Here is a 26,515-nt window from a genome sequence, read left to right as displayed (position 1 = left end):
GGTTGGTCTGCTGCCGGTCTATCAACCACAGCTTTCTGAATCCCAGCGAAACCATAACATCTGAGAAGTATGCTCAGCAAATCGATGAGATGCACTAAGACTGCAATGCCTGCAGCCAGCACTGGTCAACAGAAAGGGCCCAAGTCTTCTCCTTGGCAATACCCAACCACACGTCACACAACCAATGCTTCAAAAGGGAAAGAACTGGGCTACTAAGTTTTGCCTCGTCCGCCATATTCATCTGACCTCTCACCAACTGACCACCACTTCTTGAAGCATCTTGACAACATTTTGCAGGGAAAATGCTTCCACAACCAGCAGGATGCAGAAAATGCTTTCCAAGAGTTCATCAAATCCCGAAGTAAGGATTTTTATGCTACAGGAATAAACAAACTTATTTCTCATTGGCAAAAAAAGTGTTGATTGTAATGGTTCCTATTTTGAGTAATAAAGATGTGTTTGAACCTAGTTATAATGATTTAAAATTCATGGTCTGAATCACAATTACTTTTGCACCAACCTAACAGCAGACTTAGAGCTGGGCTGCCTGGACTGAGTTCCACCCAAACTTGAGTGACCTTCTGCAAGTGACGTAGGCCCTCTGTGCCTCAGTGCCCTCATCTGTAAAAGGGGAGTAATAAAGCATCTTCCTCATAGGATGGTAAAGATTAATGAATTTATTTATATACATGGAGCAAACAGTAAGGACTGTGGAAGCACACAGTATTTTCAGTCATTCCTATTCCAAGGCATGAGCAGGCATGCCCTATGCTTTTACTCATTCCACCGAGACCTTTCCTAGTCAGAGGAGCAAGCGGCAGCACCTTGGTGACAGGGGAAAAGCAGAGGCAGAGGCAACTGAGAGGCAGGGAGGTTCCTACCAGAACAAAATTAGCAGCTGTGCCTGCAGGCCTTGGACGGACGCCCCGCGGGCACACAGGTTTAGTCGCTGCCTGGCGCTCTCAGGGCCCGCTGGGAGATGGCCCCTTGCATTGGGTTGGAGGGGACCCCTTCCCTCCAGGGCCTGGGGCTCCTCAGCTCTTACCTTAACCTGCCATCAGCAACACTCCCTTTGTCCACTTTAGTGACAAATATGCCGCAGTCTCCCGGGAAGCAGGGCTCGTTCATGCCTCCTGCCATTTCAAACCCGAGTGCCTTCAAATCCACATCCTCCTGTCAAAGCAGCAGCAGCACACTTGACCGAGCACCAAGGAGGAAGGTTTGGCTCTCAAACCCCCAAGTCCCCTCACCGTGCCTGACGGAGCCCGGGCCCCTGGCTGGAAACCTGCGAACAGCTGCCCCCGCCTGTCAGCCACTGCAGACAGACACATGTCCTCGCGGCACCACCTCCCCCCTACTCTCTGCTCCTCCCTCTGCCTTCCACATGCATGCTGGCATCTGCCATGTGACACAGGGGACCGACATGCTGCCACCCAGCTTGGGGGCCACCCTCACACTCCCCAAAGGCAACTCACCGTCTCCCTCTCAAACTCTACCACTTCCGTTTCCCACTCCATGGAATCTGTGTCGATGGCCGAGTCGTGGGAGCTGTGGGCCATCAGCTGTCGGAACCGGGCCTCCTTCTCTAACTGGGATTCCATCTGCTCCCTGCAGAGAGGGTCATGGGGCAGCTCTCTGGGCGGGGAAGCACCCAGCCTGTCCCAGCTCCCAGCCCAAGCAGAATGCGCTCCTTTCCCTCTCCCCTCACACTAGCTTCCCAATCAATCTGGAGGGTCAGTCATGGCCCCTTCAATCTCAGTGGGTTTTCATGGTGGTTGGTTACTGTGTTTTTTTAAGGAAGACTAAAATCCTTTACAAATTGATCTATACGTTCGATGCATTTCCTACCAAAATTCCAGCAAGATTTTTTCTTGTAGACGTGAATGAGACTATCTAATATTTATAGAGACGAGAAAAGGAACTAAAATAACCAAAACAATTTTGAAAAGTGTGGCAGTTTGATATTACTGAGGAATTCCAAAAAGAAATACTGATTATGTTTGTAAACTGGTCTGTTCCTCTGGGCTAGTGATACCCTTAAATTGTGTTGAATTTAGGTTTCACTTTTACTTGATTAAATTATGATTAGGGCTTGGATTGGGCCAGTAGGATGTGGGGGCAGACTCACAGAAAACAACACGGCAGAGGAGGCAGTTAAGAGTTTTGGATGCTGGAGACCTGGGAAGTAAACACACTGAAGAACACAGAGTAATAGACACGGTAGAGACCCCAGGAAGAGAGAGAGCCTGACAGTCCATAGCTGACCTTGTGGAAGGAAGAGAGCAGCTGAGACTGGAGAGAGAGATGGGATTTATCTCAGAGATACTGGAGGAAACTGGGACACGGAGCCTTGGTGGGGTAAGGAGGCAGAACTCGAAGATGCTGGCAGCCATTGTGCTCCACCATGTGGCAACTTTGGTGAGGGAAGTACCTTATGCTTTATGGCCTGGTGACTGTAAGCTTCTACCCCAAATAAATACCCTTTTAAAAGCCAATATATTTCTGGTACTTTGTCTCAACACCGCTTTGGCTAATACAAAAAGGAAGAATAAATTGCGGACTCACTACCTGACTTCAAGACATATTATATACTACATTGATTAAGACTGTGTGGTATTGACACAGATCAATGGTATGAAATAGAGAGCCTAGAAACAGACCCTCACAAGCAAAGGGCAATGGATTTTTAAAAATGTGGATGAAACCAACGCCAGTAGTGGAAGGATGGTCCATTTAACAAACAGTGCTGGAGCAACTGAATACCACAGGCAAAAAAGTAATGATCTAAACCTCAAAACTTCTATGAATTAACTCAAAATGGATCATGGGTTCAATTTTTAATTTAATTTTGTAGATTTAAATGTAAAATTTAAAACCACAAAACTCTGAGAAGAACATATAGGAGAAAATTTTCAAGACTTGGGCTAGGGGAAGATAAAAAGGACTTTAGTGAAATTAAAAACTTCAGCTCTGCAAAAAGCCATGAAAAAGATGACAAAAGACTCGATATCCTGATGACTTGCAAGTGATGCCCTTCCTAAAACCCAAACCCCCTTTCCGGGTTCATCGGTGTGACTCTTCAGCCCCAGGGACACTCTTTTGTAACCTGCTCGTTTCTTGCTCAAGTGTGCCCTCCCCCAAGCCCACAGCTCTGGCCGGCCCGAGGTCTCTCTGGCCATCTCCAAAGGCTGCTTGGCCTTCCTAGGACACCGCCAGTCCCCACCCCAGACCAGGTGAAGGGTGCTTCCACCAGGGTCCCACAGCCCTCGGCCAGCGCTCTGCATTTAATGCATGCTGCACTTGCCCCTGCTGTCATCTGATCGGGTGCACACCTGTGCTCCCACAGGCTGGGGGCTTCCTCGGGAGCAGCACTGACCCCTCGTCGGCATCACAGGTTAGAGAACTTAGGAGCATAGCAGAGAGAAGGTACAAATCCAAGTATGCCAAAGGAACAAATGGAAGATGCTTGAAAGTTCCAGGCATCTCTGGTGCAATTAAAATGCAAAACCTTCTCCCAGGTTCAAGCTCCAGAGGTTCTAGGATTTAACTTAATTTAGATCCATTGCTCATGAGAGCCAAGGCAGGCGCCTGGCAGGGGGAGTTGGACACTTAGGTTCCAAACGCCTGAGACTTTTCTTAGAGCACTCAAACCCTGGAGATTCTGGTTTGATTTTTCAGAATAAATATTAGATTTTACTGAATGGAGGAGGAAGCACTGTCAACTCCCTCAAAGGCACCGCTCAAGTGTGTGTAGGCTTGTACACTCACACAACACACCAGCTCTTAACTCCCCTTCCCCACACTATCAGCATAGGAAAACTTCCAACGTACAGAGAACCACTGCTTCTCAAGTTCAAGTTCTCTATTACACTGATGGGTATTGGGCTCTGCCACTTCCTACAGTTAAAGTGTGATCTTTCTTTTATCAATCACTGCTAAAGGCCACCTGGGAGCAAGCTGGAACCACAGGGAGGATGTCTGATACCCCAAAGATTCTCCTCTAAATGGACAGCCTCATAACACAAGCAGAGTGGACGGATGTGCCTGAGATATGCTGCCTTGGAAACACTGACTCACAGTCATGACTATTTTCATTGTTGACATATTTGTCTCTCTAACGGCCCCATCTGTCCAGCTCCTCCTAGGGACTTTGCTGGCTCAGCACTGTCTGCCCACGGCTGTCCAGAGGGCCTGGCCCATACCGAGGACATCCTCAACCAACATCACAGAATGAATGAATGGCTGGCAAGTCCCCAGGCAGACTGCCTGGACGGACTGCATTGCAAGGCTTTCCTCCTTTGTGCCTTCACACATGGCTCCTGCTGATGGAGGGGTTGGGGACACGTTCCACAGCACTCTAAAGAATTTCTAGTGAGGGACACAGATGTGGCTCAAGCAACTGAGCACCTGTCTACCACACGGGAGGTCCCTGGTTTGGTTCCTGGTGCCTCCTAAAGAAGACAAGCTGAAGTGATGGGCAGGTGCAACAGGGTGATGCAACAAGAGACACAAGAAGAAAAACACAATGAGAGACACAACAAAGCAGGGAACAGAGGTGGCTCAAGCGATGAGGTGCCACCCTCCCACATCGGAGGTCCTGGGTTCAGTTCCCAGTGCCTCCTGAAGAAACAAGGAAGACAAATGGACACAGCAAATGCAAACAATGAGGAGATGGGGAGAAATAAATCTTTTTTAAAAAAGGCGGCACTCAGACCTGCCCTACGGACTGACAGAGCGGGGCAGAGAGAAGAACACGGTGCCCAGGCTGCATGCGGGGAAAAGCCCTTGCCTCGTCCCCAATGCGCCCACCCCAGCGTACTTGAGCTCCTTGAGCTCCCGGCTGATGTCATTCTTCTGCTTGCACGTGTCGTCCAGGCTGCACAGGGCCTCGACCAGCTCGCTCACTGCCCGGTCCCGCTCCCGCCGCAGGTTGTCACACAGCGTCCTGGCAGAGAGGGGGCAGTGGGCAAGGTCAGCACAAGAGGCGTGGAAAGCTCGAGGGCCTGCGATGGACACTCCTAGACGCACAGAAGGAGGCTGGGAGCCGGGGGGTGATCATCCAGGCCGGGTCCATCATGAGACAGAGGGGACAGGGAGGACCCCCGAGCAAGCAGCATCAGGTTCCAGGCTCTTCCCACTGTTTCCCCCTCAACGTGCCTGGAGTTACAGACCACCCTCCTCCCCGCCCCACCCTCCTGCAGATGCTCACTCCCACCTGGCTCAAGACCCACCTGGGAGGTCTCCTCTTCCATGAGCCCCCCTGTCCACCTGGCAGCCTGTGCTGCAGAGCCCATGTGTCTAGGAGCTTTCTGGAGCCACCCTCCAACCCACAGCCAGGAGGGAGCCCAGGCTCATACCTCTGCAGGTCTGAGCCCCTCCAGGGGCACAGGCTGGGCGTGGCATGGCTCTACTAAAGCAACCTGTGGCTTTGAGGACCCTAGGACTACCTCAGCTCTTCCAGAGAGGAGGTGGGCATGGGCAGCCTTGGCAACATGGGAGCCTGGGCTCTGTGCCACTTCCGGAACCGCCTGATGCTGCTGTGCCCAGGGGCTGGTCCCCACCTCTCCACGGCCCCAAACCCCACACCCAGGCCCTGAGCAAGGACTGCACCCTGGAGAAACCACGGAGAGGGTCAGAGCAGGGTCAGAGCAGGAGCAGACAGGGAGCCCGCCACCCCTTCCCCACCCCCACCGGGGCCTCCCTGGCCGCACCCTCCAGCCCACACTGCGCACTAAGGGGCTCGCTACCGGCAGGGTCCCCGGGGGGGGGGCGGTGCCTACCGGATGCTGTCGCACTCTGCCACGATCTTGTCTCGCTCCTGGAAGGCCCAGTCCCACCGGCACTTAGCCACATCTGCCTCCTGGAGGGCTTCCTTCAGCTCCTGGCACAGAGCCTTGCACTGCTTTCGAAGGATTTCAACCTCCTTGTTGGCCCTCCCGGCATCCATTGTCACTGTGTCTTTGATCTGGGGGGGTGAGGGGACAAGCAGAGGGGACTTTTGTGGGGCTTTCTGGCTCCTACCAGGATCAGGGCTGGAGCCGAAGCTCTAGGTTTGGGGGAGGCTCGGATCACAGCCACAGCCGAAGCCAACAGCCGCTCCTTCTCCTGGGCCCGCAACCCCCATGTCCACAGCCATGGCTCGGGCTCCCGATGAGGGGCCCAGTCCATGCCCGGCTCAGCGGAGCCCCGGCTGAGGGCTTTGTCAGAGGCCCTGGCCAGCCCCTAACTGGCTTCTATCTGCAAGAGCGTGCTACATCTCTCTAAAGGGCTGGCAACAAAATGTCATGGGGTGAGGCTGCACTGCCCCCACGCTCCAGGCAGGAAAAGAATGCTTGCCCCACCTTCTGTGTCTGCCATACCGGTTTTTATAATCTGGCAGACTGCATTATTTTTAAAGGCTAAAACTCCAGGAATTTTTGCTGAAGAACTGTTTATCTCAGCTTGCTTAAAAAGCTGAAATATGAAGCATCTGCATCTTGACACCTCCTCAAAGAATTGCATGCTCCACTAAAATCTCAAATTGAACTTTTATAAGCACTCATGTAGAAAGCTCTCTCTATGCTTCTACAAACTTTAAGAAGGGAAAAAGGCCAAATGACAAAGCAAGTGTCTAGCGCAAAAACCATCTCTGCTTCGAGCTCAACGGCAAGCCGCGTATGACCATGACATTCATTTCCACATGGGCCATCTCCACCTCTGCATAAGGCCAAGGAAGACAAATGAAGAGCATACCCAGCTACCTCTCCATGGAAGAGAAGAGAACCGCCTCTGCTGAAAACAAATTCAAAAAGACCTCGGGTCCTCACCAAGACACCAGGACGAAGGAGACAGGGGAAGATCCTAGGTGTCACCCTGGAGCTGCCCCCACCTCTCAAGCAGTGTTGGAAAGGGCTGGGGCAACTGCACCACAAATACGCCGGAAATCAGCAAGGCCTCTGACCCGCTCTGCTCAGACCTCACATTTCACAAGATCAATTTCAATCGCTTTACTTTCCATTTTCCGCAGTTCTCTTCACTCTTATGCAGTGTTCAGTTTGCTATTTTGAAAGGAAACCCTTATTTGTATTACTCTTCTGTCAAGTGTTATAATAAGCAACATGTTCAGCAATCACACTCTTAAAACCTGCCGTTTTACTCTGCTCAGGATTCATCGAGTTCAGGATCTGAGAGGTCTTAGTACCTAGTTCCACTCTGGTACAGAGCCATCTCACTTTGCCGTCCAGAGGTGGAGACCCCAAGGGGAGGCAGCTTTCCCCCTCCCCTTCTCCCTCCCCCTGGGCCCCTCAGCCCTGTGGGTCCCAGAAGTGAATTCATCCAAAAAGACTATTTCCTTGTAAGCAGCACAGCAGCTCTGCACTTAGGTCTGTGGAGGGGCAGGAAGGCGGTAACTCATAAGGAGCGCTGCAATTCGGGAGCTGAGAGGCCCCGAGAGGGCCCTCTGTGGGAGCCTGGTTTGCTGCCGAGGAACCTCAGGATCCGAGAGGTCCCCCAAGGCCCCCGCTGGTGGGAGCGCTGAGCCCGGACCCCGGCCTTCCAACTCTCACTCCAGAGTTCCTCCCTCTACACCATGCACCCCCCAAGGTGTCTCCCCACAGCCCCTGGGCGGGGCTGGGGCCCCAGGTTGGGGAAGAACATGCTGGTTTTCCCACCACTCGCCTGGCCCAGGCCTGAGGCCAATTCAAAAGGCCCCTGGGCTGCAGCCCAGCCCCCCAGACGCTCCTCTCAGAGTCCCGTCTCCTGTTGCCTTCCTGCCCCTGAATAGCTCCAAAACTCTTTCCTGCTCCTTTCCTCTCCCACACTGCTCAGGCTCTCTCCACCACAGCTGAGCTCCGCTCCTAAAGAGGCACTGCAGTTGCCTGGGGGATAGGGGGGTAGGGACGCAGCAGCCACTGTGCCAGGCAGCCACGCCATCCTTTCTGTGAGCTGGGGGCTCGGTCGGAGGGGCCTGACCTGGGAAGTGACCCAGCACCTGGGGAGAACTTGTGACCAATGGCAGTGCCCACCCCACCCCCCACTGCCCCAGGCAGCACCTTGGTCCACCACAGGGCCACAAGCCCCAACTGGACCAGGTCAGCTGATGGCCAGAGGCTGGGGGTGTGGTCCAGGACAGGCCCACGCAGCAGCTGGGAAGCAGAAGGGAAGGCAGAGGGACCTGGTGTCCAGAGCTGACCCGACACCCAGAGCAGACCCAGATTCTGGAGAGGACCTGGCGTCCACAGTGGGCCTGGCGCCCAGAGCAGAGTTGGTGCCAGGGCTGGGCAAAGGCACTGACTGGCCTCCGGACCTCCCGGGCCCCTCCTGCGCATTCAGGAGAAAGGCATGGGAAGGGGAGTGGACTGAGGGAAGGAAGGCAGAAGGGAGGGAGGGAAGAGAGGTGCAGAGAGAAGGGCAGAGACTGCCAGGGAAGCCCAAATCGCACCAGAGACAAAAAGCAGCTGATTCTGAGATCTGGGGAGCAGGTCACCATGGCTGAGGCCCTGGACAGGGCACTGTGGCGAGGCATGGAAAGCAGGGAGGTGTGCCCAGGGAGAGGGTCAGACCCAGGACGGCCCAGGCCACTGGGTGAAGTGGTGTATCTGGAGGCCAGGCAAAGTGCAGAAGGGAGCCGAGCATTTCAGCCCAGGAAGCCCTTGGCTGCCGGGGAGGGGAGAGGCTCTCCTCTCCAGCCTGCTGCTTTGGAACAGAGCCTAGAAAAGATTCCAGCTCAGCAGGCCAGCAGGCTCCATGCCCAGCCAAGACCCCCCGTGCAGTCCAGGAAGCGGACTCTGCTCTCAGTGCACGGGGCAAGCAGCTGGCGACAGTGAGCTCGTTCCTGGAGCTAGCACCCAGGGCAAGGCGGGCATTGATCTGTCCACACTCCCTGTGTTTTCAGACTTACTCAAAGGGCACAACTCCTCCAGCGGCAGACGCCCCCAGGCAGCCCTGCCGCCCCACTGCGCAGTCACCTGCGCGATCCACTTTTCTGCGTCTGCTCTTCCTTGACCCTTTTGTTTACTTACTGACTCAGTCATTTTCAGTTTTCTTCCTAGTCATTTTCTTTCCCTTTCTGATATGGACAATATCCACTCGCCCCCACCCCCAAAATTAAGTACTTAAATCCCAGAAGGGGAAAATGAGTTGATAGTTTTCCTGGGACCATTACTGAGTTCTAATGCATTAACTTTGCTTATTAGAAATTCCTTCAACATCTTTTCAAAAAATTCATCAACATAAAAGGTATACCCTGTTGTTTTTCAACCACCAGCTAGAGAAGTCTCAGTCCTTTTGAATGAAATTGCCATTATGTGACCCTCTTTTACCTACAAAAACACGATTTCCTATGGTTCAACCTGATATACACAGGGCAGTAAGCTTCCAATGAGAATAATACTAACCTTAATAATAAAAGTAGAGTCAAGTTGTTCCTAAGTCGCATGGGGCCCCACTCTACATGCTTTTTCTACATTCAACCATTTGACCGTCACAGCCCTGGGAGGCAGCTGCCACTGTCTTCCCCTCTTTGCAGGTGAAGAAGCCGAAGCATAGAGTGGCCCCCAGCTGCGGAGGTCCCCTGCAAGCACAAGGCTGTGTCCCTCGCATGCCCGGGTCCCTGGCACCCCTGGCATCCCCGGCACAGGAAGAAAGCCTCGCAGGGCCCTGGACACCTCTCAGGCACCAGTCCTGTGCCATGCTTGGTAGAGGGGAGGGGTCTGGCTGTGACCACCCAGTGCCCACCTCCCCCTGTCAATCTGCCCCACCCGTAACACCTTGCTTCTCGTTTCTCACAGACCAACCTTAAAACCTACATTCTGACTGAGCTGCCAAGGAAAGCAGTAACGTGGAGAGGCATAAACAGATGGTTTTGATGGGGGAAAACATTCACTACGATCAAGTTCAGCAGCACACAGCAGAGCTGAAAGATGTAAAAGGGAAGCTCAAATACGGGGGGAGCTCCTGCTGGACACAGATGGCCTCGGGGTCAGCAGCGACCATGAGGAAGGCCTGGGGTGACCAGGTAGGAAGTCTTCAAAAACTCCACACTGAAGGCACAGGATTCCAGCAGAGTGGCCCAATGCTGGTGCTAATGAGCAAGCCTTCCCTTGACCCTGGAGGTGAGGCCCCCAGGGAGCAAGGCTTGAGGAGAAGGGTCTCAGGGTCAACCCAGGATAACATCTTCCCCGAAGAACGCTGACCACCCCTTTAATAAGCAAATGCCCACGACTGAGGGAACACTTCCAGACCCACTGACAGCTTTGGGGACTTGCTCTCGTCATCTTTCTCCTTCACAAGCAAGACCTTGCACTAGTCTCTGACTTTTCAAGATTATCTACTACTGCTTCACCATGGGTCTGGGTGTGAGGGTGCCTGGGAAGCGTCTGAAACTCAGCCAGCGTTTCAGGTGAAAACGAGCAGGCCTTCATGCCAACTCGGAAGGCGGCTTCTAACCAGCCGCTGTGCCCACTGCAGCCCCCACCTCCCTGGCTGCTTTAGAAGATGCTGGACGGCCACCGTCCCCCTGCCTACCTGTCGCAGTGCCTCCATCTCCTCGCTGGCCACCTTCTTCTCAGATGTGCTGCTCTTGAGCTTGGACTCGGCCAGCTCCACCTCGGTCTGCAGCTTGTCCAGCTCAGAGATGACCTGGTCCCGCTCGCTCATGATGAGCTTATACTCGCTGTACACTGCATCCCGCTCCTCCTTGTACTTCTCCGACTCCTTGGCGGTCTTCGCTTGCGTGGTCTGCAGCTCCGTCAGCTCCGACTGCAGCAGCTCCATCTCCCACTGCAGGTCCTTGTTCTGGGTCGTGGCCTTGTTCAGCTCGTGGTGGATTGCCTTGAACCTAGGAGAGCGGCGCCCAGGGCACCGGGGAGGGGCGGGGGGCCTGCCCAGTCAGCTGCTAGGCCAAGGCCACTGTGCTAGGCCAAGGCCACTGTGCTGGACCGCCTTTCTCCCACACCCCGGAGAAAGGAAAGTTATGGAGTCCTGGTGTCCGTGAACCTGGAATCTTTCTCAGCCTTTAACAAATACCAGAAGTTGAGCTGAGGATTTTACACCTCCCGTTTTACTAGAAATAACACCTTATATCTTCCACAGCCAAGCCATGTTCTTTAAAAAATAAAAATAAAGGCTGCAGCAGCCCAGCACATGGGAGCTCAAAGCAGCTTGGATCTAAGTTGAGTCCGACTGCCACGTTTTCACAGACACTAAGGCCTCAAGTCAGTCAGCACAGAGACCACAGCTTGGTCCGGCCAGCCCCATGCAAGGCAGCCCTGCAAGTCAGGGCCTGCAGCGCGAGACCGGCATTCTCAAAGGCTGTTCCTTGAAACCCCAGTCCTGCACAGGGTCCCACTAAACATGCTGGGTGCTCTGGCGGCTAATGTTTGGGAAGCACTGCATCCTGTGCCCCACTCTTGGCAAGTCACATTGTGCAATACCAGAGTAAAAGGCCCCGAGAGGTCCTGATGTAAAGAAACCTGTCTGCAATTCAATCCAGCAATTTCCAAACCTATTTATCAAGAGAAAACATCTACTTAAGAAGCCCAGGAAGACTGCTAAGAATTGGCGTTGTGCAGGAACGTTCCTTACGAAACACTATTTGGAGGAAGGGAGCACACCCCTGAAGAAGATCATATTCCTTAATTTAAAAATAAAACTTTGGAAGGAACAATGCCTAAGACAAGTCGCTGTCCTATTTTCTGGGTGGGTAACTGACACAGATGGAAATGCTTGTGGTGAAACCTGGATGAACTGCATGCTTTGTTGATATGTATCAATAAAATAGATTTGTTTTTTTTTTTTAAAAAGAATTACCAGCATTAGAAGAAAGAAAGAGAGAGAGAGAAGGGAGGGAGGAAGGGAGGAAAAGGAAAGAAAAGGAAAAAAGCAAGCTCAGAGCACTCGGAGCTACTCAGGGGAGAGGAAGGAGCCACAATTCATGAGACTTACTGGGTGTCAAAAACAACGCTTCCTGGAGACCAGGAGCCTGTGCTGGTTTTAATCCTGGAAGGCGCTGGGAGCCTCGCAGATAACCACCAGCCCAGAGGTTAGCCCCCTTCCCCCCCACGCCCAGGGGAGTTCAAGCAGCTCCCCCGCCCTTCTCAGAGAAGGTGGGGTGGGTGCAGGCTCTGCCCGCATGTGCCCCCCTCCCAGCCCCCCCGCTCCTACCTCCTCAAGGAGAGGGCGCACTGGTGCTGCAGCTGGATGGCGGTGTCCCTCTGCTGGGTCAGCATGTCCGTCTGCTTCAGCAGCTGCTGGTTCTCCCCCTCCAGCTGCTCCAGGAGGTTCAGTTCTGAGCTGTGGATGGCCGCCTTCTCACTGAACCTCTTCCGCAGGGCGTCGTAGTCCTTCTTGACCCCCTCCAGCTTGTCCACGGCCGTGTCGTACAGCTTGTTGAGAATCTCCGAGGACCTGCTGAGCTTCAGCACCTAGAGACAGAGACTGCCTGGCTCACCCAGGGCCTGTGGGGGCTGGGGGGGCTGTGCCCAGAGCACAGCACACCCACACTTCTATCTGGGAGGGGAGGCCCCACCCTCTAGCCTGGGGGAATCTGGCTGTCTCATTCACAGGCCCTGCCATCACATCACATCACATGATTCATTCAGATTTATTCATTCACAAATCTCTATTAAGTACTGTGCAGAAAACCATAAACATTGCAGACATAAGGCTGTGTTTAAGGACAGAAATCCAGAAAAAGGCCTGTTTGCAAGGCTGGCCCTTGGCTGGTATCTAGGAACTTGAAGGGTAAACAGTTCCCTACAGTGACATAAAACCTTCCCTAAATGATCAAAGTGGCTCATGGTGCCTAAACTGTACAAATAACATGTTATACTCTGAGCACCTGCTCTTCTTCTGGGAGTCATACACTTAGTCAACAGAAAGCCCTCATGACTTTTAGATCAAGCAACACCTTGTACCCAGGTCTGGCAAAGTTCCAGTAACTACAATGTATTGCCCTTATTCATGGGAAATAACTCAAAACTTCGAAAAGAAAGACTTCAAATATTCAATTACCAAACATTCCCTAAACCAGGTGAGAACCCGATTAGCTTCAATCTAGTTTACTGTGTGGCCCCGGCACTGCAGTTATTCCCAAAGTAGCCCACAAGGGGGCAGTCCTTTGCAGACCAGCCAAATGCTCTCCAGATTTGTCTCACAAGCTTCACTGAGAAACAAAATAATTTAAAAGGCCATCTGGAGGTGAATGAACACAAACCTGGTAGAGCCCAATTTCACATGTCTGGGACAGAATTTGGAGTCTATATGACGGTTTGGCATCTCTGCATTGTAAGTCCTTCAAATACCCCAGCCTTGAGTTTAAACACTGACAGTCCAGGGACAATTCAGGGCCGAGTGAATCACAAGTTCGCAGTGAGCAAGGGCACGCAGGGACAAGCCCAGGGATAAGGAGATGACAGAATCTCAGGGTCACAGGGGACCCCGAGGGGCCACTTCCACCAGTGTTATAACCACGCTCACACGCAGGCAGACTGCACAAGAACACCTGGCTTACTCTGAGCTGAAATCCACCTCCTCTAACTTCAAAGCCTGTTTTTCTACCCCTGGAATCCTACAGAACAATCCTTTCTCCACAGGACAGTAGCCGAAGAGGTGCTCATGTGCCCACACGCTCCGCAACCTCTTGCCACAGGCAGGTGCGCCGGGGCAGCCTCTGCGCATTACCATCGACAGCCTCTGGAGAAATCGGGGGGAATCACCGCCTCAGCGCAGACCAGGAAATTTGAAAATTTGAAAAGCTATCCTAGTAGTCCAGACTTTTTCCTTTACACCATTAGAAGACAGTGTTCTTAGGAGCTAGTTTCCCACACACTGAGTCACAGTCAATGGTGAGATGTACATAAACGCACACGCAACTGCAGCCAAACATTCAGCCTGCCAGCCCAAGGGCGGTGGAGGTCCGAGGGAGAGCATTTACACCCAGCCTGGGATCCTACCGTCCTTCTCGTCCCAGGCAGGCAGTGGTCTCCAGAGATTACTCCCCAGGCCTGAGCTCCTGACAGTCTGCCTGGGAGGACGGGGTGGGAGTGGCGGGAGGGAAGGACCAAGCCCTGCGTTCCACTCTATCCATGCAGCACGACAGCCACGGCAGGAGCGGCTGCAGAAGGCAAGCAGAGCAAGAAGAGAATGCACCTGGGGCTGCACTCAAGGCGGGTCAAAATGCTCATTATCTGGGCTTCTCCCCAGACGTGTCCTTCAGGGACCAAGAAACCCCTTTGCCCCTCCCTCTGGGCCCATGACAGGGCATTAGCCTGTGGTTCCTGGGAAAAGAAAGTCAACTTTCAGGAATTACAGAAGAAAAATACTGTATTTTAAAGACAGGGGCCAGGGCAAGAAAGAGAAGAGAGAAGGCTCCAGGGGCCTTATGAATTTCTCAAATAAACTGGCAGAGCCTATAAAAAGAGAAAATGTGCTTTGCCTTGAACCCAGCAATTTTATCTCTAAGAGTCAAACCTAAGAAAATGTGGAAAAAAGAATGAGGGCAGACGTAAGCATGTCCCAGGAAAGACTATTTGTAACAGGACGAAAGTGCAAACAACCAAGGTGCTTAACACACGGAGAACAGGGTTAGGCCATCCCTGACAACGAAACCACAGAACACTTGGCTGGGAGTTCCGAACTGAAAGAAAACTACAAGGAAACCCACCGTATATTGTTGGGTTAGGAGAAAAGGCAGGTTGCAGGAAATGAAAATGAACGCTGTGCATATGTTAAGTATGACACAGAAAAGTATCTGCGAAATTAGATGTCAGGGGTGCCGGAGGAGTCCCCTTTCAGGAGGGAACCTGGGGCTGCAGTAGGGGTTGGTAACTGCACGGCTGTTGAAGAGGGTGTTGGTTATTTCGTTCATGGACTGTTTGACCAAAGAAGATGTATGATTTCAGTAAAGAAAACAGACAGGCACACATCCTGTACCTGCTTCCCCAGCCCAGGCTCGGCAGCCCCTGCCCTGGTCACTGGGGCACCCCCAAGACAGCCAAGAAGAACCCAAAATGCCACAGCCCCCTGTCCACATCTGGGCCGCGGCCCTCCCTGTCCCCTCCACACACTCAGAGGGCAAAGCACCCGTCTGCCCAAGAGGGAACGGGGCCCATACGCAGGCCCATGAAGCCCCGCCCACCAGGGCAGCCTCACTTCCCGTGAGATAAACCGTACCGAGGGCAGAAGGGCCCCACAAATCCCTCGAGCAAACACACAAGTCAAACAGCACCTTTTACCCAGCAAGGGCCTCTTCACGTTGACAAGGTGTGGGAGGAAGCGAGCCACAAAACCGCCTTGTCCCTGGAGACTGACCTTTAACCCCCAGGCCCCGCGGGGCACAAACCTGGGGCCTGCCGCCCGGGCGGAGGGGGCACGGGCAGCCCCGGCAGCTGGACACAGTCCCCGCGGTGGCCAGGCCACTCCTCCCCCAGCCGCCAAGGCGGCGGCACTTGCCCGGTGACAGCCAGTGCCATGAAGGACCTGTGGAGCCTGGAGCACGGGCATTTAGTCCTGCCCCGCGGGACAAGCCCTCAGGAAAAAGAAACTAGGGGATGGGCAAAGGGACCGATAGAAAACACCCCCACTTTATTTGGGAGGAGGGGGACAGGACAGGGAAGGAGGCGAAGAGAATGGAGATGCAACTCTCAGTCTGGCTGCCTGTCAAAGCCGTGTACCTCCGGAAGAAAGAGTCAGATTTGGAGGCAAAGAAGTTTTATGCTTCATGAGGGCAGATTTTTTTTGTGTGATGGAGTCTTTCTGAGATCTAATTCACCCTTTTAAAGTAAAACTTCAGCTGGTGTTTAGTATATTTATGAGGTTGTACAATCACCACTGCCACATAATTCCAGAACATTTCCATCACCCCAAAAATAAATCCTATACCCATGAAGCAGGGGCTTTCTGGTCCTCCTCCCCTCAGCTCCTGGAAACCGCTCATCTGTGTTGAGTCTCGACGGATTTACTTCTTCTGGACATTTCATGGAAAGGAATCCTGCAATACGTGACCTTCTGTGTCTGGCGGCTTTCATTCAAAATAATGGTTTCCAGGCTCATGCACATTGCAGCGTGCACCAAAACGTCATTCTGTTTCTGGCTGAATAGTACGCTGCTGTACGGGTAGACCACATTCTCCTCATCCATCCATCCATCAGTGGACATTTGCATTGTTTCCACCCTGCGGCTACAGTGACCGATGCTGCCATGAACGTTTGTTCACAGTTTTGTGTGAACAAGTTCTCGGTTACCTTGGCTTTATACCTAGGAGTGGGTCGCTGCGTCACCAGGTAACACCCGTGCTAACTTTTTTTTTTTTAAGATTTATTTTATTTATTTATTTCTCTCCCCTTCCCCCCCACCCCAGTTGTCTGTTCTCAGTGTCTATTTGCTGCGTGTTCTTTGTCCGCTTCTGTTATTGACGGGAATCTGTGTTTCTTTTTGTCGCATCATCTTGTGTCGCTCTCCGTGTGTGCGGCACCATTCTTGGGCAGGCTGCACTTTCTTTCGTGCTGGGCAGCTCTCCTTACGGGGTGTACTCCTTGACCGCGGGGCTCCCCTATGCCGGGGATACCCCTGCGTGGCAGGGCACTCCTTGCACGCATCAGCACTGCACATTGGCCAGTTCCACACGGGTCAAGGAGGCCCGGGGTTTGAACCACGGACCTCCCATATGGCAGACGGATGCCCTAACCACTGGGCCAAGTCCGCCACCCCATGCTAACTTTTTGAGGACATGCCAAACTGCCATCTAATGTTCCCACTAGCAATGTATAAGGGTTCCAATTTATCCACATCCAGATCTGAAAGGCCCAGGACAATAACAGCAAACATCACCGAGCGCTTCAGCCATGCCAGGCCCCTGGTGCTGTGCTCTGCATGCAGACCTCCTTTAATCTCCTCAGCAACCATGAGATGAACTCAGCCAAAAGCCCACTCTGCCACTTCCCAGCAAGGCTAGAAAGGTAGAGCTGCAAACTCTCTCGAAATGATGAATTTCCCAAAGAAGAATAAAATCTAAATTAGACTCCAAGGCAAAAGGTTATCTGATAATTAAGGTAAGCAAACTCACAGAGACAGACTCTAGATGTAAGTTATGAGGGGACGGGGTAGGGTAAGGAAATGAGGAGTGAATGCTTAGATTGCCCTGAAGTTCTGTTTGGATTGATGGTAAAGTTTTGGTAATGGACAGTGGTGCTGGTAGCACAATGCTGTGAACATAATTAACAGCCCTGAAATATATATTTGAAGGTGGCTAAAAGAGGATTTTTTAGGTTGTATACACGGAACTAGAATAAAAATTGAGAGGAAGAAAAACAAAGATGATCTGAGCCAAGGTCAGAGCAGGCAATGGCCAGGAAAAAAGGAGAAGCGAAGGGTGAAGTCAGGGAGGGCTGCCTCAGACCAGGAGTCGCCCCTCGCAGTAGAGAGAGGCACGAGGCCTCGGCTGGGGCTCCGTGACCGACTGCCAGGCAGCTCCCGCTCACACCAGGAGCATGGGGGCAGGCCGGCCCGGATCGGCCAGAGCTTCCGACAGGTGAGGCCCACAGTCCTACACGGCTGCTCCGGGAAGCTCGGCGCACAGGCAGGGCAGGTGCACGGGCGCTGGCCTCAAGGTGGCACTTCCTGTCAGTGGCACCTGCCTCCTCTCATCCTTGCAGCAATGCTCCAGGAGCATCGCCCCTCCCTCCTGGGACTTTTACCAGGACAGGGGAAAGGAAGGTGAGGGTGCTGCGGCAGCCGCTCTGGGGTCATGTGTCGGGTCAGCCATGGAGGTGGCATGGGGACCACATGGTCCATGGTGCTCCCCACGGGGCCTGGGGCCTCCGGCTGCTGTCCTGGCCTGCACCTAACTCCCCTTCCTGGGAGCCTTTCCTCTTGCCAAGAACAAGCCAAGGCCTACAGTTAAGTACCAGCCCCCACCCCAGACTCAGGCCTGACCCTGGCCGGCCATATCCCCCAGCAGGGGGCTCATGGGAGGGATGCGGGGGCATCTCACAGCAAGGCCCTCCCAGGGACCCCCACCCAGTCTGCCCCAGTATGCCACACAGGACCTCAGGAGTTATCAGCCAAACAAAATAAACCACAGAAGCAAATTTTTAAATAGAATATAGTGTATAATGGGAAAATACTGAAAATAGCCCTAGGTTTAGTCAATAGGAGACTGGCTGAATCATTTAAGTACTTCCATGGAATGCAATACTCTACGGAAGTTAAAAACAATGAGGTAGCCTTGTACCAAAATAGAAAGAAGTACATGACCTATTAAGCAAAGAAAAAAAAATTCTGGCCAGAAATTGTATCGTATGATGCCATTTCTGTAAAATAAATGGAGACAGAAGGGTTTGTGTGTGTGTGCAGATAAAAGTCTCAAACCTTCCACTGGTAGTAGGCTAAGTACACTAATGGCAGTTATTTCTGTGTAGTGAGAATATGGGAAGAATTCTACTTTTAATTTTTGACATTCCTGTATCACCTGATTCTTTCATTATTCAGTACAAAATGTTTATTAATTTTGCAATTGGAAAAAATAACCATAGCATAAAAAAAGAAAAAAGCGCCCTCCCCCCCTTTCTGAAGAATTGGACCTGAAAGCGATTAGGTGTGGCAGAGCAAGGCAGGAACCCTGGAGGGGAGGTGCCCTGAGGGGGCTCAGGGCCTGAGTGGGATGGGGAGGGGTCCCCATGGAGGTGAGGCCCGGAGCAGGAGGGCCCAAGAAGGGCAAGACTGGCCTGGCATGGGGAAGGGGACAGAGGGGCTGGAGACAGGTTACAGAGGCGGGCACTGATCAAGGTTAACAGCTCAAAGAATAACAGGCACCAGGTTTCTCATCGTGTGAGGACTGGGGTAAAAAAAAAAAGGGGGGGGGAATGGGAGAAACCAGGCCAACCCCGTGGTGTCAGTGTAAACTCATGGTGATAATCAATCGAGATGCAAATGTGTGTGCATACACATGTATGCATATACAGATATTCCCTACTTCTATCCACTGAGAAGGCCTAGGAGCAGTGACACCCCAATACCTATGAGCATAGCTGGCATTCAGATCTTGCCCCTAAGTACCGTTCTCCACTAAAAGGAATGAAGGCTCCTTGGAGAAATGGCTAATTTCCAGGGCTAGGGCAGGAGATGTATAAAATAAGCCTGGAGCATCTTGTACCAGAGAGCAAGGAAGTGCTCAAATAATGATAGAAAATGTCAAAAAAAAAAAAAAAAAAAGACATAAGTGCAAGGCCGAAGAGGGGGTTCCCACTGGCCTCAACAGATTGTAGCCTAGTGACTAAAACAGGAAACCAGAGATGGATAGGTAAATGGATACACAGATGGAGGGATGGAGGACAGGTAATTGAAAATCTGATGACAAATGGGATATCTGCAGTTTCAATGGACAGCCCTAGAAACACTTCTGAATCACGAAGAGGAACTTTACAGTGGAGAAGCTTGGAGACATCGCCTCAGCCAAGTGATTCTAGTGAACAGTATGAGGAGCGGATCAGAGGGCAGCATTTCCCACCGACAGGATACAAGAGAAGAACGCAGGATCCCTTCTGTGACACTCCTACCAAAAATACACTAACCGATTCTAACCATGAGGATCAGAGAACTCTACTTTGAGAGCCACCCTACAAAATAACTGGCCTCATGCCCGGGTCAAGAGGATGGGGTGAGGCATGCCAGGGCTCCACCCCAACACAAACTCTGAATAACCTACAAGAACTGGCAGAAACATCTTTCTCAAACAAAGCTCAAGAAAACGGTTAGACAACAGTACCAGGACGAGAACCGAATCAAGAAAAAAAGCTACCTACAAAGTTTTGGCTCTCATGGCACCCTGGCCGGCCCCTCGCCCACCCCTCACAGCTGGGCATGGGGTCAGCAGCGCTCCCAGGGTGGGTCCCTGACCCTGGATGCAGAGGGAGCAAAAGAACCCTCGTGCATATCCTGGCAGCATGCACGTCTGGCCCAGCCTGCCTGGTGGTGACCTGAGGGACTTGCTGCCCCAGAGCGTGCCCTGCCACAGAGGGCGGCTTGCCCAGCTCTCCTGCAAAAGGCAGAAGGCAGCCGGGGGGCGGCAGGCTGTCAAGCCATGCTGCCTGGGGCAAGGGATTGCTGGCTGGAGGACACAGAGGGCTGTGCTGTGAGGAAACCACCTCCCAGGAAAGAGGGACATTCCTATGTGTGTAAACAGGAATTCCCAGGGCCACAGAGCAAGCCCAGGGAAGACCTAACCTGCAGAAAGGGCTCTGAAGGAGAGCACAGGTCAATTTGCAAAGACTGGGAACAGTGCATTCTTTCTCCTTTTTTAGCTCTTAGGCTAGCTGTTTACTAGCTTAAGGAACAAACACCTCAGACTCTAAATTCCAGCGATAACACATTTTAAAAAATCATGTAAAATATCAAAACATCCAGCTTTTAATGAAAGATTACAAAACATACAAAGAAAAGGAAGTGATAGGCCAGGCAAAGGAGATGATTAAAGTATTTGAAATTACCCAGGAGGAGGGGCCAGACCTGGGACATAACAAAGATTCAAAAAAAAAAAAAACCTAAATATGTTGAAAGAGCTAAAGGAAAACATGGACAACAAACTAAAGGAAATTAGGGAAATGACAGATGAATGCAGAATAGCAATAGAGATGGAAAATATGAAGGGAGTGGATATGGCTCCAGTGGTTAAGCACCCACCTCACACCCAGGTTCGGTTCAGGTGTCTCCTAAAAAAAAAAAACAACAAGCAAAACAAACAGAAAAGTCAACCCAGGGAAGCCGATATGGCTCAGTGGGTGGGCACCCATTTCCCATATACAGGGTCCTGGGTTCAATCCCCAGCCCCCATATCTTAAAAAAAAAATTATGGAAAGCAATGAAACAGAGCTGAAGACGAGAGTAACAGAAAAATTTAAATTCCTTTAAGGTTCGGTTCAACTACAGATAGCAGCTAGGGAGAATCAGGTAAACTTGAAGATAAGACAGTTGAAATCATCCAGCCTGAGGAAAGACAAAAGAATGAAGAAAAGTGAACAGAGCCAGAGGGAACCTGTGAGACACCATCAAGCACTTTGGGAGTCCCAGGAGAAGAAGGAAAGAAAGGGGCAAAGAGAAAATTCAAAGAAATGATAGCTGAAAACTTCCCAAATTTAACAAAAGACATGAATAACATAACAGCAATATAACAAAAGATATCCAAGATGCTCAAGGAACCCAAAATAGGATAAACCCAAATAGACCCACAGTATAGTACTTTTTAATCACATAGTGCAATACCAAAGATTAAGAGAGAATTCTAAAAGCCCTGAAGAAATGTGTCTCATAAAGAAGCCTCAGTAAGATTAAGTGCCTATTTCTCATGGAAAACCATGGAGGCAAGAAGGCAGTGAGGTAACATATTTAAAGTGCTGAATGCAAACAATTATCAACCAAATTAAAACATTTCCAAAAAACAAAAGCTGAGGGAGTTTGTCTACCACTAGACCAGCCCTACAAGAGAGACTAAAAGAGTTTTGAAGGTAGAAAGGAAAGGACACTAGACAATAAATCGAAGCCACATGAAAAGCATCTCCAGCTAGGGTAACAGCTGGGGTATATATAAATACTAGCACCCTTGTGTTTTTGGTTTGTAACTCCACTTCTCACTTCCTACAGAATCTAAAAGTCAGATGCATAAAATGTCATGAGAAATCAGTGATTTTTTATAAACAAAGTATATAATCCTGTAATTTACAAGAACTACATGAAATAGTTGGTACATACCATTGAAGTTAAGTTGGTCTCTACACAAACAAGAAAGTTAAGGATAGTGGACTTGGCCCAATGGATAGGGCATCTGTCTACCACATGGGAGGTCCATGGTTCAAACCCCAGGCCTCCTTGACCCATGTGGAGCTGGCCCATGCACAGTGCTGATGTGCGCAAGGAGTGCCGTGCCATGCAGGGGTGTCCCCTGAGTAGGGGAGCCCCGCGTGCAAGGAGTGCACTCCATAAGGAGAGCTGCCCAGCACGAAAGAAAGTGCAGCCTGTCCAAGAATGGCGCTGCACAGACGGAGAGCTGAAACAACAAGATGATGCAACAAAGAGACACAGATTCCCAGTGCTGCTGATAAGGATAGAAGCGGACACAGAGAGCAGACAACTGGGGGGGGGGGGGAGGGAGAGAAATAAATAAAAAAATAAATCTAAACAACAAAAAAAGAAAGTTATAGACTTAAAACTATTTATAGGATGTTTACACTTAAGCTCCATGGTAACTACAAAAAAAATCAGTGAACCACAGTCTCACAGAGATGGAAGTTACAATATGGGTAGTCAGGGGTGGGGAAGGAGGGGACAAGGTGAATGGGGAATTAACACATAACAGGCACAGGGTTTCTGTTTGGGAAGACAGGAATGGCAGGTGGTAAGGGCACCACAACAGGGAAAATGCGAGTAATCTCACTGAGTGGTTGAGATGGAAACATTTGCTATATGTGTGTGTGTGCATATATTCACACACACACCAAAAAGAGCAACTGAAGAGACAAAGACAACTAAATGCAATATGTGATCTTATACAAGAGGAGAAAAGGCTCAAAAGGAAATCTGGGGGACATATGAAAAAATTAGAATATAGACTGTAAGCTTTATATCAATGTTAAATTTCTTGAACTTGAACACTGCACTTAAGGTGATTACATAAGTGAATATTCTTTTCTTAGGAAATGTGCACAGCACTATTAAGTGTTCAAGCAGCATGATGTATATAAACAATAAACAAATGTTAGAAAATGGACTGATAGACAGATAGATGATTATAAGATAGATAGACGGACCAGTAAGTTGCTGCATAGATAGAAGGAGAATGTTAAAATTGGTGCACCTGGATATTGGGGCATAGGGTTATTTTGAAATTCTCTATATGGCCTTTATTTTATTTCTGTAACTCTCTTGTATATTTGAAAGTATTTCAAAATTAAAAGTTTAAAAAATAATAATTGGCCTGTAAGCTTCAAAAGAGTCAAGGTGACAAAGGTCAAGGGAGGCCTCGTCTACAGAGCAGACCTATTGTCCTTTTGAAGACAATGATCATGATCCTATACCAGGCACTCTTATCAAAATGGGTAAAATAAAGAAGTGACAACATGAAATGCCAGCAAAAGTGGAAAAAGTAGTAAAATTGCATGTTTAACTTTATAAGCTCATTGTTGGTGAGAAAACAAGATGACACAACCACTTTTGAAAGCAGTTTAGCAAGAGCTTATAAAGTTAAACACGCACTTACTACAGCAAACAGCAATCCCACTTCTGGGTAATTTATGTGAGAGAAATGAAAACTTATGTTCTCACAAAAACCAGCCTGGGTGGGAAGCGGATGTGGCTCAACTGATACAGCTTCCACCTACCATATGGGAGGACCTGGGTTCGATCCCTGGGGCCTCCTGGTGAAAAAGAAGATGAGAAAGTGTGCCTGCGTAGCAAGCTGTGCCCACACAAGTGCCTGCATGGTGAGCCAGTGCCCGGCAAGTGAGTCACACAGCAAGATGATGATGCATCAAAAGAGAGACAAGAAGAGAGTCAAGGTGAAACGCAGCAGAAACCAGGAACTGAGGTGGCACAATTAACAGGGAACCTCTCTCCCCATCAGAGGTCTCCAGGATTGAATCTCAGTGAATCCTAGGAGAGAAAATGAGAAGACAACACAGACAGCAAAAACAACAGGGCAGGAAGAGGGGAAGGGGGGGTAAATAAATAAATAAATAAATCTTTAAAAACAACAATAACAACAAAAAACCCAGCCTGGGGGGACCAAATGTGGCTTAAGCAGTTGAGCACCCACCTCCCACATGGGAGGTCTAGGGTTCAGTTCCCAGTGCCTCCTGGGGGGGAAGGGGAACAAAAAACAAGGGAAACAGATGTGGCTCAAGTGACTGGGCTCTTGTCTACCATATGGGAGGTCCTGGATTTGATTCCCAGGGCCTCCTGGTGAAGACGAGCTGGCCCACGCCATGGACACGGAGAGCTGACGGCCCACACTGTGGAGAGCTGGCACTGCAAGATGACATAACAACAAAAAAAAGGAGACTCAGAGGAAAGATCGAGAGACACAGCAGACTAGGAAGATGAGGTGGCGCAAGCAACTGAATGCCTCTCAACCACATGGGAGGTCCCAGGATTGGATCCTGGTACCTCCGAAAGAGAAAGAGGAGAAGAAAAGCAGACATGGAAGAACACACAGCGAGCACAAACAACAACGGGGGGGGGGGGGGACACGCACAAACAAACAAGCAAAGCAAACAAACAAACAACAAAACAAAAACCAACTCAGAGGAGCCAACGTGGCTCAGTAGTTGAGTGCCGGCTTCCCACATAGGAGGTCTTGGGTTCAATCCCTGACCCCAATACCTCAAAAACAAACAAACAGACAAACAAACAAAACCAGTCTGCCTCTGGTGATAGCAGAGTGTATGGACAAACAACTGTGCTATATCCATACAATGGACTTCTACTCAGCAATAAAAAAGGAATGAATTACTAGTATGCACAGCAGTATGGGTGAAACTCGAATACATCATGGTAAGTGCAAGAAGCCAGACTCCAACAGCTGTGTACTATGTAATACCATTATGACATTCTGGAAATGGCAACAACTATAGGGATGGGAAACTAAAGGAACTGGGTGGAGGGAAGCGCTGACTACAAAGCTGCAGGAGGGAAGTTTTCAGTTGATAGGAGAGTTAGGAGAGTTCTGTATCTTAATTGTGTTGGTGGTTACATGACTGTGCATCTGTCAAAACTCACTGAAATTTATTTTTTAAAAGGGTAAATTTTACTGTATTCAATGATACCTCAATAAACCTGATTTTTTTTTTTAATTAAAAGTAAGACAGTGTGGTGCCCTGGACTGACGGCATCATTCCAGGAGTGGGGTGACTGGTGAAGAGCTGAGGCTTGTCAACCTCCCTCTGCCAGTGAATGCAGTTATAGTAACCATTAAACAAAAAGCACAGCAAAATAAAAACGAACACCAAGTCAACCGTCAACCAAAACCTCCAATGCCTTTCCCACAGCTCCTTTGCAGGATCCTGGTGCAGCTCTTCTTTTGGATTCAAATGTAAAACTGTCACCTGTCCCTCATTTAAACCCTTCCTCTTCCTAAGTCAGGAACCCACTCAAGAAGGCAGATTTTACTTTTCCTTGGAATGTCCACGACAGGATTCAGAAGGTAGGGGCTTGGACTGCAGAGGCCTGAAAAGGGGTGCTGGAAGCCGGCACAGGCCCTGGACTGTGGACCAGGGGCGGAGGAGCAGAGGCACTGTGCCCGTCACTGGACCTCTCCTCTGGCCACCCTGTGATGCAGCTCCCCACCGATGCCAAGGCCCAGGCTCGGGCTCTCTGTCCTCGGTCCCCTGGTCACCACTCTCCAGCCTCCTTGGTCTTACTGACAGCTGGGCAGGTCCCAACTTTGCTTCAGAAGCCTATGGGCCTGTGGTGCCAGGAACCGGGGAGAACACTGGCACAGGTGCTCAGGCTGGTGCAGGGGAAGCTTCTGGACCTCCACCAGGCACTGGTTATCAGGGAGAAGCAAAACAGCCCCACAACTGGCCATCAGAGGCACCACAGAGCCGAGCCAACCCACCCTCACCTGCAGCCAGGAGAGCCAGCGCTACCCGAGGCCTAGGCCCGATTCCTGCAGCAAGGTCAGCTCTGCTCGGAGAACTTCCAGGACCTCCCTCGGACCTACTGAACCCGAAACCCGCAGAGTCTGGCGGCGGGGGCGGGGCGGGGGGGCCTGGCAAGCCCTCCAGGGAGTCCGGCTTCTGATGCCCGCTAAATTTTGGAACCGCGTCTGCAGCCAGGGTGCATTTAACGGCCAGCTTGGGCTTTGCTTTCCCTTGTTTTACCAGCTGTCCAGTAGCCACACCTGAAGGAAACCCCAGGGATGAATGCAGGGCTATCCTCCAACCCCGCAACTACAGAAATGGAAGGGGGCTTCCTCCTTTGCCAGTATGCAACTCTAGCTCAGCTCCCTCCCGGGACTCAGAAAGACAGGAGCCAAGGCGAAAGGAAGTGACAATTCCAACACAGCAGCTGCAGCTGTGCCTAGCTCCCAGCGCTCCTTCCAGACACAGTACTTGTTCTAGAATCCTTGCTTCAGGGTCTGCTTCTGCAGCAATGGCCTATTGCTTCCCCATCACTCCCTCATCTAGAGCACCATCCCTGAAAGGCCCAACTCAAGTGCCAGCTCCTCCACAAAGGTCTCTGATTCAGAACTAAGGACTCCATCCCCTGGGCTATTTCCTTCTGTTTTACACAGGGCAGAATGGCCACTTATCTCTCTGCCTCCCTGGCTGGATGCGAAGAGTAGGGACCATGCTAAGGAATGAAGAGAAAGCAGGCTTTCCAGAAGGGGGAAGGAAGGGTGAGAGGGCACAGAGAGCCAGAGAGCAACCCCTGCCCCCTGACGATTTATCGCTACCTTCCCCTACCAACCAGAAGCCACACTTTCAAGGAATCTCCACAGGGACACGAGGGAAATCCTCCAGCTCCTTCTCTTGCCAACCAGCCAGGAGAT

General features: G+C 50.9%; 1 protein-coding gene across 1 annotated transcript in view; it reads right to left on the bottom strand.

The window, feature by feature from the left end:
• LOC101438880 (disks large homolog 5-like) overlaps window positions 1–26,515 on the bottom strand; it is a 66,523-nt gene that overhangs the window by 31,250 nt on the left and 8,758 nt on the right. The window contains 6 exon segments of the mRNA XM_071215560.1: window positions 1,046–1,173; window positions 1,476–1,608; window positions 4,820–4,945; window positions 5,781–5,965; window positions 10,504–10,816; window positions 12,142–12,401. Coding sequence (XP_071071661.1) covers window positions 1,046–1,173; window positions 1,476–1,608; window positions 4,820–4,945; window positions 5,781–5,965; window positions 10,504–10,816; window positions 12,142–12,401 — 1,145 coding nt within the window.

The sequence above is a fragment of the Dasypus novemcinctus genome, chromosome 6 (genome assembly GCF_030445035.2).
Source record: "Dasypus novemcinctus isolate mDasNov1 chromosome 6, mDasNov1.1.hap2, whole genome shotgun sequence".
In the NCBI taxonomy this organism is placed as follows: Eukaryota; Metazoa; Chordata; class Mammalia; order Cingulata; family Dasypodidae; genus Dasypus; species Dasypus novemcinctus.
The sequence above is the reverse complement of the archived record's forward strand: the minus strand, read 5'-3'. Positions and strand labels throughout refer to the sequence as shown.